We start from the raw sequence: 12,489 nt of genomic DNA on the forward strand, positions 1-12,489 counted from the left end.
CTGTTATGTGGCTCGCTCATGTGTCATATAGACAAAACAATTTTGTTGAAGCATCAGGCTCAAGTCAGAACAGGTGAAACACAAGGCCATTCGATGTATGAAAAAGCGATGCATGAGCTCTCAAGTTGATAAGGCAGTTTGGTAAACAAATGCATAAAATTTCCATTTGTAATGACAATTAAAAATAAAGAAATGGAAAAATAAAAACGCAAAAACCAAAGTGAGTAGTATCAGCTCTCCATGCCTAACATTTACAGTACAGATAGCTAAATCATTTATTTATTAATGGTTAACACCTTGAAAGGCGTTTCCGATTAGTAATATGCTAGTTGGTGGAGCCTCGAGCATACTTTGTAACAATGCTAATAATCTCTGCAAAGTTTTGGCTAAAACTCCGCTATCCATATTGCTCTGAAATTAAAGTTGTCTGCGCTACTGCAGAACTTGCTTAGCGATTGTCTATGATTAGTAACAATAGTAATTGTAATTATTCGATATTTCCATGGTCATAAAACTAGTAGACAAACTTTTGATGAGCAACTGCTGATGAACAGTCTCTATGATTCGTCAACTCGCTAAAGGAAGTGAAGCTAAAGGCAGTGAAGCGTACCTAACTGACTAAAGAGGCTCAAGTCAAGTTCTCAGGTTGATGCAAGGAAAGTATAAACAATTGCATAGTGTACTCTCATAGCCTTAGGAACAGCAAGACATAAACAAAGGCCAGTATGCCAGTAATAAACAAGACTACAACGGTATGTAAAGCAAGAAACTCGTGACATACTGACTTGTCTGTCAGAGAGGAGTTCTCTAGTTTAAGTATTTCTATATCAGTAGTGAGAGACTCATTCGTCATTCTTAAAGATGTGAATTCTTCTCTTCCTACTTCCAGCTGCTCTCGCTGTAACCAAAATCCTGTAACTAGTGACCTATGATTAGCCTTGCTATATACATGTACAATATATTTACATGTATATATATACATGTATATATGCATGTATATATGCATGTATATATATAACTATAGAAAAGTACGAACACTGTAGGATTAGAGTTTGAGTTGAGAAAGGCTCAGGACACTATAAAGTCATTAAGGAAAGCACTTACTATAGCTACAGGTTTGTTTCATCAGACTGAAATGTATGCACAACTCCAACTTTCATGGCTCTTACAACTATGGGGTATGATCTGAGGTCTGCTAGTTGCTTGTAGCTCAGTATATTATGACAGCTATTGAATAGATAAGAGGATTTACTTTATATCCTTAATTAACACACTCAGTATAGCCGGTTATATTGTTATCTTAGAGGTAATTAGCAGGCTAGGGATAGGTATGTAAGACTTATTGAGATATTAGTCATTTGGTCACGTGATTCATACTTAGCAATAAAAACAACATTATGAGAATCATTGAGATCAAACTGACAACAAAAGTAACTATAGACTAAAAAAACGGCAACGGAGACAACAACCAGAAATTTGTTTAACCTAACCGCAAAACTAGCTTGAAATTTGCAAGCACATGTTCATTTTTACAGAGACTAACTTTGTTCTATGCCACGGCTATACAATCATAAAACATCCAATCAGCAATCACCAATGAGTAGAAAACCTTAGCTAATTCAAACTAGAGTGGCTGACTAGAGCTTTCTCATACATGTCCAACTGCTTTCTAGTAATTTTTTTAGCAATACAATTGCATGAGCTTTTCAACAATTCCAGCTGTGTCCTACACATGTGTTTTACAGGAGAACATGCTAATAAAGGCAGGCAACATTGTATTAGCATAAAGCTCTGAACAACTCTGTATTAGCATAAAGGTGCGTTTACACGAGGGCAAATTGTCGGAGATATGTTACCACGGAGAGAGTTGGAGTTGTGTTACCACTGAGAGAGTTGGAGTGGCTTTCAAGTCTGTTTACCATTTGAGATTTTGCACAGACTTTATACTAAACCAACTCAAACTCCGACCACACAAAATGGGTCATCTTTTGCAGCCAATGAAATACAACATAGATATCCATTCCATTTGCTTGTATTTGTAGCGGTATTATCATTGCCATATGTGATTGGTCAACTCCATGTTGCACTTCATTAAGGATGGGCATCAAAACCGGAAAAACATAGCATGCAGCATTGTACTGATTTTGTGTCGGCAATTGCGACAAAACCATTTTACAACCGCTTTTCGTTTGATTTCAAACAGACTTTGGCGGTGTAAAAGCAACTCCAATAAATCATTCTGGTGTAACTGCACCAGATCCAGTAGCGTTACTACATAACTATCGATCAATCTCTCTCAGCCATATTCCTGCAGCTCTACAGCTACCGACAGGTAAATAAAACAGATGCATAGCTACAATTTCTTACCAACATTTGAAGTTGCTTTTCCAGAGCCTCAATCTCGGGAGCATAGAAGTTATCACCAGTAGCCACCTCACAAATGTCTACTACAGGAGCTGAATGCTTGCCAAAGTCTAAATAGAGGTGGAGCAAGTCTGGGGGTTTTGATATGTTCAGACCAACATCATCCCAGTGTTCAAAGTCCTAAAAAGAATACCAAGAGCTGTAAGACTTCTATGGTTTCACCTAACCAATACCGCAAAGAAAAGAGTGTTATAGTAATATCATACATAGTAATATCATATACATGTATATTAATATCATACATAGTAATATCATACATAGTAATATCATATATATTAATACCATACATAGCCGCATTACTTCTAACAATAACTTTTAGCATAACAGACAAACGAGTAAGTTTTAAACAAGTAAAAAAACTGAATTAATGATGCATGTATGAGAGAAACTGAGAGTAGTCAATAAATACAGCATAGATTACGGAGATTACACCAAAAGCTAAAGCAAAAACCACATAAAAAATGACATACCGGTAACTGGCTATAGATGATATTGGTGCTGAAAACAACCAGCATGATCCAGTTTCCAACACAAAATGCGACTGAATACCAAAATCCAAAGATAAGTAGGCAACAATTTGAGGGTGGGAGAAAAGTTTTGTATGTTATACCAAAGAGAATGAGAGGGTTGGGGGAAAAGAGAAAAAGGGCAAAAAAGGAGTGGCGATGGAAAGGGGGCTGGCAGAAAAAGCTAAGGATTCACAAAGGTAAGGGAGAAGACTAAGAGAGAAATGTACGCAGCTGGAAGATGAGTAGAAACGAGGTGGCTGACAAATGGAAAGAAGTTGGCCGAGCAAATCAAACGAATTACAGAAAAAAACTTAGGCGGCTATCAAATAAAATGGTAGACCAACAGAAAAAATAGAAAGTTGACGGCAAAAGGTTAAACAGCTGGCAAATGAGAAGGTGCAAGTTAAAAGACAAACGGCAAGGAGCTGGCAGAAAAGGGAGGGCAGCTATCTGAGGAAATGCAGGAGTTTGGCAGAAAAGAGGACAGAGTCTGACAGAAACGAGGGCGGTAGAGGATGCATATACTGTACCGGAGAGAGGACAGGGGGATAGCGGGAAAGATGGAGGGTGCAAGTGAAGGACAGCACTTTCTAAAAATCATCGAAATAAATTACACTTAATGTCTCTCTGGTTTCATAAACTAGCAGAGAAATTTGATAATGAGTCATCGACTAAAATAAACAAAAGTAATCCAAAGTGAAAATGAAGAAACTCGGCAATTCTTGTTACTGCTAGGTTTTTCGGCATCTCCATTACAGCTGTTCCATAATTACAAGTATGTAATTACTCTATCTGAAGACAATGTAACATTAAAAAGCAGCAGGCTATAACACACTAATTAGTAAGAATAGTAAGAAGCTAGACAAAATTACTCCTTCAAGTATTTGTGGGGAGTTCACTAGTAATAAATTTTGACCCTCCTTGATCCAACCAAGTTTTGCCATCAAAGCTCTGACAGCGAATGAAACCAAAGTTTAGACCTTGTGTGGCCCTTTAACAAAGCTACATTAGATCCAATTGAGAATTAACCTTCTTTTACTAAGATCAATAAAAGCAATGAATGCTTGTAGGTTTATCTAATAATGCCAAGTCTATAATCAGACTTTTCCTCACTTTAAAAGGCTAATATTTCCTAGAACCCTGCCGTCCGTTCTAAGCAACAGTGGGAAGTTGAAAAAAAGATTGCATCATATGGGAATCAAACTCGTGACATCCAGCTTAGCGACCCGACCCACGCATACGCCAATCAGCCGCCTTCTGGCACCTCAGAATAATTGTACAGATTCTTATTCTTTCTGTGTTTTTTCAGCCCACCCGATGATTTGCCGCGGCGCACTGGACTGCCAGGGTACCAGTATATATAAAATAAGAAATTTTTCGTCAATTTACAAGAAACTATTCATTGTATGGCTAAACTTGACTCGACAACTTTCGCACCTGATTTTCATTTTCCTCCGCAAACGTAACAGATGTGAGTTTATAATCATGCAGCAGCAGGTACTCGTTGACAAGAAAATTGATGGCTCGTCGCTGATGAGGTTTGATGGCATCAGCAGACTCCGCTGATTCATTCCTTGTGTTCGACTTTTCATTCGTCACACCAGAGTTGCTGGAATTTTCTACAAGAGGTGATGCATCCTTAAAAAATGATATTCGTTTCAGTTATTGATAGCCATCCACATTCAATATGTGTGAGGTATGAAAACAAAAATCCTCTCATACTTTAGAAAATAATGCATCAAGGGTAAATACTACCTTTTAACTACCTCACGGTAACTTTTATAATGAGGAGATGGAGTTTGCATAAAAAATACTGCGGAACTAGAATATATGGGGAGGCAGCTAAATCACAATAATTTGTTCAGAGAGAACGAATGATCCACATCGATACAAATTACTACAACTATTGGATTAAGCATTGAAGACTTTAGGTGTCTTCTAAAGTAGACCGTGCACTGATTGACCATGCTATCTTTATAACCAGTTTAATTAGCCTTTATCTCCTCAACACCGGTTGATACATTCAACCATAACAAAATGGGTTTTTCCAGTTGCCAACGACCACAAAATTATCGCCCACATGTTTGCTCTTGCTATTGTTGTACATGTAGGTTTGAATACAATGAGCCCCATAATAACATTTCTATTGCTGCTTTAGATTCATGTCAAATGCTTCTATAATCTTTGAATTGAAGTAGATAATAAATAAAAAATGATAAAGTTTTGAAAACTCGAACATCACCCAATGACCAATATCTAAATGGCGTCTACATAAAGTATGCCTGACCTGCTAATTATCTCTAAGATAACAATATAACCGGCTATACTGAGTGTGTTAAGGATAACAATATAACCAGCTATACTGAGTATGTTGAAGATAACAATATAACCAGCTATACTGAGTGTGTTAAGGATAACAATATAACCAGCTATACTGAGTGTGTTAAGGATAACAATATAACCGGCTATACTGAGTGTGTTAAGGATAACAATATAACCAGCTATACTGAGTGTGTTAAGGATAACAATATAACCAGCTATACTGAGTGTGTTGAGGATAACAATATAACCAGCTATACTGAGTATGTTGAGGATAACAATATAACCAGCTATACTGAGTATGTTGAGGATAACAATATAACCAGCTATACTGAGTGTGTTAAGGATAACAATATAACCAGCTATACTGAGTGTGTTAAGGATAACAATATAACCAGCTATACTGAGTGTGTTGAGGATTACAATATAACCAGCTATACTGAGTGTGTTAAGGATAACAATATAACCAGCTATACTGAGTGTGTTAAGGATAACAATATAACCAGCTATACTGAGTGTGTTGAGGATAACAATATAACCAGCTATACTGAGTGTGTTAAGGATAACAATGTAACCAGCTATACTGTGTATGTTAAGGATAACAATATAACCAGCTATACTGAGTGTGTTAAGGATAACAATATAACCAGCTATACTGAGTATGTTAAGGATAACAATATAACCAGCTATACTGTGTATGTTAAGGATAACAATATAACCAGCTATACTGAGTATGTTAAGGATAACAATATAACCAGCTATACTGAGTGTGTTAAGGATAACAATATAACCGGCTATACTGAGTGTGTTAAGGATAACAATATAACCAGCTATACTGAGTGTGTTAAGGATAACAATATAACCAGCTATACTGAGTATGTTAAGGATAACAATATAACCAGCTATACTGAGTGTGTTAAGGATAACAATATAACCAGCTATACTGAGTGTGTTAAGGATAACAATATAACCAGCTATACTGAGTGTGTTAAGGATAACAATATAACCAGCTATACTGAGTGTGTTAAGGATAACAATATAACCAGCTATACTGAGTGTGTTAAGGATAACAATATAACCAGCTATACTGAGTGTGTTAAGGATAACAATATAACCAGCTATACTGAGTGTGTTAAGGATAACAATATAACCAGCTATACTGAGTGTATTAAGGATAACAATATAACCAGCTATACTGTGTATGTTAAGGATAACAATATAACCAGCTATACTGAGTGTGTTAAGGATAACAACATAACCAGCTATATTGAGTGTGTTAAGGATAACAATATAACCAGCTATACTGAGTATGTTAAGGATAACAATATAACCAGCTATACTGAGTGTGTTAAGGATAACAATATAACCAGCTATACTGAGTGTGTTAAGGATAACAATATAACCAGCTATACTGAGTATGTTAAGGATAACAATATAACCAGCTATACTGAGTATGTTAAGGATAACAATATAACCAGCTATATTGAGTATGTTAAGGATAACAACATAACCAGCTATATTGAGTGTGTTAAGGATAACAATATAACCAGCTATACTGAGTATGTTAAGGATAACAATATAACTAGCTATACTGAGTGTGTTAAGGATAACAATATAACCAGCTATACTGAGTGTGTTAAGGATAACAATATAACCGGCTATACTGAGTATGTTAAGGATAACAATATAACCGGCTATACTGAGTGTGTTAAGGATAACAATATAACCAGCTATACTGTGTATGTTAAGGATAACAATATAACCAGCTATACTGAGTGTGTTAAGGATAACAATATAACCGGCTATACTGAGTGTGTTAAGGATAACAATATAACCAGCTATACTGAGTGTGTTAAGGATAACAATATAACCAGCTATACTGAGTATGTTAAGGATAACAATATAACCAGCTATACTGAGTGTGTTAAGGATAACAATATAACCAGCTATACTGAGTATGTTAAGGATAACAATATAACCAGCTATACTGTGTATGTTAAGGATAACAATATAACCAGCTATACTGAGTGTGTTAAGGATAACAATATAACCAGCTATACTGAGTGTGTTAAGGATAACAATATAACCGGCTATACTGAGTGTGTTAAGGATAACAATATAACCAGCTATACTGAGTGTGTTAAGGATAACAATGTAACCAGCTATACTGAGTGTGTTAAGGATAACAATATAACCGGCTATACTGAGTGTGTTAAGGATAACAATATAACCAGCTATACTGAGTGTGTTAAGGATAACAATGTAACCAGCTATACTGTGTATGTTAAGGATAACAATATAACCAGCTATACTGAGTGTGTTAAGGATAACAATATAACCAGCTATACTGAGTATGTTAAGGATAACAATATAACCAGCTATACTGTGTATGTTAAAGATAACAATATAACCAGCTATACTGAGTATGTTAAGGATAACAATATAACCAGCTATACTGAGTGTGTTAAGGATAACAATATAACCGGCTATACTGAGTGTGTTAAGGATAACAATATAACCAGCTATACTGAGTGTGTTAAGGATAACAATGTAACCAGCTATACTGAGTGTGTTAAGGATAACAATATAACCGGCTATACTGAGTGTGTTAAGGATAACAATATAACCAGCTATACTGAGTGTGTTAAGGATAACAATGTAACCAGCTATACTGAGTGTATTAAGGATAACAATATAACCAGCTATACTGAGTGTGTTAAGGATAACAACATAACCAGCTATACTGAGTGTGTTAAGGATAACAATATAACCGGCTATACTGAGTGTGTTAAGGATAACAATATAACCGGCTATACTGAGTGTGTTAAGGATAACAATGTAACCAGCTATACTGAGTGTGTTAAGGATAACAATATAACCAGCTATAATGAGTGTGTTAAGGATAACAATATAACCAGCTATACTGAGTATGTTAAGGATAACAATCTAACCGGCTATACTGAGTGTGTTAAGGATATAAAGTTAATCCTCTTATCTATTCTATAGCTGTCATAATATACAGAGCTACAAGCAACTAGCAGACCTCAAACCATACTCCATAGTTGTAAGAGCAATGAAAGTTGGGAGTTGTGCATACATTTCAGTCTGATGAAACAAACCTGTAGCTATAGTAAGTGCTTTCCTTAATGACTTTATAGTGTCCTGAGCCTTTCTCAACTCAAACTCTAATCCTACAATAATTCAATCACTTGTAATTAGAACTGTGGGCAGTACCTTATGCTCAGGTGTCTTCATGAGCAAATATTTGAAATGTTTCCATGTTCACCATTGAACTATTTCCTTGAAGCGATCAGGGGATTCCAGGGGATGCGAGTTACAGAGGTGGGCAAAATAAACAGCCCTTTTTGTTCGTTGAACAAATTTTTCAAACTTATTTATACTTTGTTGTTCCCATCCTTATTACTAGTAAACAAACATGGATTATACACTAGATTCAAAATCTCATCAAAAATCAGAATATCCCATTAAACAATGTGTAGAATGTGCGCGCATCATATTAGATGCAGTTTCTCGAACCAATGTAATAAAAATTATTGAATTGCATATAACCGGGTTTCATGAAATGATTTCCTGGTTCTAAAATTTATACAGTCAAACATGGATAACTCGCCCACGGATAGCTCGAACACATGGTTAACTCGAACGGTTTCTTTGGTCCGTTCCCACGTAATGATAAATTGCTATAGATAACTCGACCTCAACTCTGTTAACTCGAACAGTTTTTTGTCCAACAGCTACCAAGATGGTTGTTATCACTTTGGAAAATCACTTTATTCCAAGTCATAGAGGTAAACCTCAACTTTTCGTAAATCATCGGCGTCGTTATTACCACCGTCGGCAAAATATTTTTGTCAACGACTTTTCTAAAGGTTTGGTGAATTTTGATTTTTACCAAACATCCGCTTAGCGATCGCCTTTCGGAAGCATGGAAAAGTGAGGTGACCTTCGCATAAACTTCAAGAAAAATCGGCAAAATTGATCTCGGTTAAAACGCTCAAAAGAAAAAGATGTCTTTTCTTCTGAGCATTTCAACAAGGATCAAGTTTTGCCAATTTTAATCTAAAAAACGTCCTGGCAATAACATCACCTCAAACAACAAAACAATCTCAAGTGATAGAAAAATCTCCTATACTTTTTGATAAAAAAGTTTTAAACTTTACATTAGAAGCATTTAATTTGAAACAAGCCATTTATGCTTTTGATTTTTATCATAGTTTGTATATGTACATGTATCTACTAATAAATAAATAAATACATGGACTTGTGACAGTGCTCTGATAACTTGAACGCTCTGATAACTTGAACACTTTTGCTCGGTCCCGTGAAGTTCGAGTTATCCATGTCTGACTGTACATATAAAATGTTTGTATCCAAAATCTATTCTTGTAGGTATTGCGAAATATGTTGTCTTGCATAACACCAGAAGCAAACAATCATATCTATACAAATCGTTTTCTTCATCTAACGATTAAAAATGAAATGTTCAGAATTTAGCATAATAACAGCATTCAACATAATAATTTTACTGCTGTTTAGTTTACATATTTAAAATCAGTGCAAAGTGAGGACTAATTTAATATTTAATTTATGGTCATAAATCAAATTTACAATGAGTAAAAATGTTATAAATGAGACTTAGTTTTCCAACAGTTTATTTTACACACCACTGTATGTTATCTTATTAACCAACAAATGCAGAACTCAATCTGGTAAAATGAAAATTGGGGTGTGTTACCTGCAACTCTATCTTCAGCTTGTCTGTCTCCATCATCTGAATATCTCGCCCAATCTAATGAGTCAAACGTCTGAATGCTACCACTTCTCTCTGAAAATGTTAGTGACGGTATTCAAATATTTGAAAAATCAAACTAACTTTTACCATATGAGAATAATACTTCAATACATTGTTATAACTCACGCAAGCTAACAGGTGGGCTCGTAGATTGAACGTCTGGAGGTTTCATTCTTTCAAAATTTCCAGGGTTCGAGAAGTGGTCCTTTAAAAAAGTTACGGGTTTTCCAATTTCCTGCAGCTCTGTGTGCAGTTCAAGAGCAGTGAGAATAAAGCCGTCAAGAATCAGCTGACGGGAGATATCGTCATAGTGCATTCTATCACCGACAGGAGAATTGTTAGAGGTGACTCTTTCATCAACAACAGAAATCTTGGGTGATGTGCTTTCTGACAGTGCAAAGTCCCCATCATCATCAAGAAATGGATTAGCTGGTGTGTAAGCCATGATGGAACTACAAAGTGCTGCTAGTTTATGAACAAGATTACTACGGCATAGATATATGTTAGTATTGTGCTCTTGTAACATCCATTCAATTATAAGAAACTAGCAATTTGACTTCCGTAGTCTAGTGGGCAAGGCGTCAAACTGGTAAATGGCTTGGTCTGAGATCGAATCCTCTTCGGTAAGGAATATTTATTCCAAGATTTTAAGATCTATAGCCGGAAAACCGACATATATACGACGACATACTTTGAGAAATATATAGATGATAATAAATATTTGTATATGCTGTTGACACTAATTACCAGATTTGCCAAACAAACACTCTTGTAGTTTTACTATCGTATAATTAGTGTAATCTATACTTCACTCATAAAAATGTTGCATTTTGGTTCTCATTCTGTTGGCGTAGCGCAAGTACAGTTGTTCCAATGATGTAACAAATACCATCTGCATTCCAGGATGAATGGCGTAAACTGAGTCCAGCCCAAATTAAGTTTATAAAAATTTTTGTCACACTGTTACTGTTCCGACTTTGTCACCGCAACAACAAACTTTTTCATTCTCTATTCATTCACATTGTGTTATCAACTAATTGAACACCAGTCACATTATGATTGTAGAAGTATATGCTATAGTATCACATGTGCTAATAACTGTATGCGTAGGCTACATAAGTAGGCTACAATTCATACTTTTGCATTCTGTACCACTTCTCCGCATGTTAATCTTCTCCGCATGTTAATCTTCTCCGCATGTTAATCTTAACCATTTAGTACAAGAATCTTATTTAAAGAAAGAACGAGGATAAAAAACAGCCTTAGGTTTATTATAGAGCCTTCAAGTGCGTAAAATATTCACATATTGATTAGAAGACATAATTATCACCAAATCATTTGGTAAAATTAATAAGCTAGAATAGGTTTTATATAAATTTTTTAACTTTTGAGTCATATCTTATTATCTACATAACTAGCAAATATTGAGAAGCTCACAAATTGAGGTGATAAAAGATGCAACCACCGGTATACAAACAAAAGCATATTCGATCATTCTATTCCAGTGAACATTTTCTAAATGCATTGGTGTTAAATATTTACTTGGAAGGTTTCTTAATTAACACAATTTTTAAAAATTTTGAAAAATCAGGAATATTTATATAACTTGCACTGGTACAGTACGGCAACCCATATGGGTAGCTACAAGTAAACACAATGTAATTAACAGAAAACATCACTGCAGTAAAAAGCAGTAAATACGCTTAATGTCAGCAATCACAGAAAATGCTGAAGCTCAACCTAACCTAGCTCTAATTAAAGACACCTCATCAATGTGCTAAATTCATTTATAGAAATTTTTGCCAAAAGCATTTACTCATCTCGCCCAATGATTAATGAAATGTCCTCAATATTCTTTATTGCCATTTTTACATTGAGCGTAATTTCAATAAATCACATTTCAAATCTCTGTATCATGAACAGTGCAAAAATCCACTGTAAGACTATAACTAAATACATTTTTATCAAGTTCCTATTGATGTAAAACTACTTAACTTTTGACTGTTTTAGATGGCTCATAAAGTTGCTGAAGCTGTATTGATGTGTTACCCCTGATAGTATACGTAGATAGCTCAAAGGAAAACCAACCTCATGTTAACGATATGTTTTCGTCGGTGATAATTGTTTGTCAATTTCCTATTGAAAATGCATTTAGGTAAGTTAAGTTGCAAGCAAATCTACTCACCTAAATTTATTTGTAAATAAATTTATAAAGACGCAATACAATTTACAACTAAAGGTAGCCAGATATTTGTATAAGTATCTCACACGTAGCTACCGATGAAACAAAATCCGGTTTTATGTTGTGGCTGTTGTGATTTAGCTTTGAATTCAAACGAGGCTCATGCAAGTAACCAAATTTCAACTATATTAAATTGCAATATATTCATTAAAACTTGAAATAATGTAAATATAGTATTCTTT

The 12,489-nt window shown here is 35.1% G+C and overlaps 1 protein-coding gene across 2 annotated transcripts in view; it reads right to left on the minus strand.

Moving 5' to 3' along the window:
- LOC137393187 (RAB11-binding protein RELCH homolog) overlaps positions 1–12,489 on the minus strand; it is a 48,847-nt gene that overhangs the window by 36,302 nt on the left and 56 nt on the right. Inside the window, exons 2-7 of one of the 2 annotated variants that reach the window (XM_068079631.1) lie at positions 10,192–10,517; positions 10,009–10,098; positions 8,372–8,443; positions 4,371–4,552; positions 2,368–2,544; positions 786–898 (exon numbers count right to left, since the gene is read on the minus strand). In XM_068079631.1, coding sequence (XP_067935732.1) covers positions 786–898; positions 2,368–2,544; positions 4,371–4,552; positions 8,372–8,443; positions 10,009–10,098; positions 10,192–10,510 — 953 coding nt within the window. In that variant the 5' untranslated portion in view covers positions 10,511–10,517. Of the gene's footprint in view, positions 1–785; positions 899–2,367; positions 2,545–4,370; positions 4,553–8,371; positions 8,444–10,008; positions 10,099–10,191; positions 10,635–12,489 lie in introns of those variants that run through there. The other variant, XM_068079630.1, reaches the window with a different exon arrangement.

The sequence above is a fragment of the Watersipora subatra genome, chromosome 4 (assembly GCF_963576615.1).
Source record: "Watersipora subatra chromosome 4, tzWatSuba1.1, whole genome shotgun sequence".
NCBI classification, from domain to species: domain Eukaryota; kingdom Metazoa; phylum Bryozoa; class Gymnolaemata; order Cheilostomatida; family Watersiporidae; genus Watersipora; species Watersipora subatra.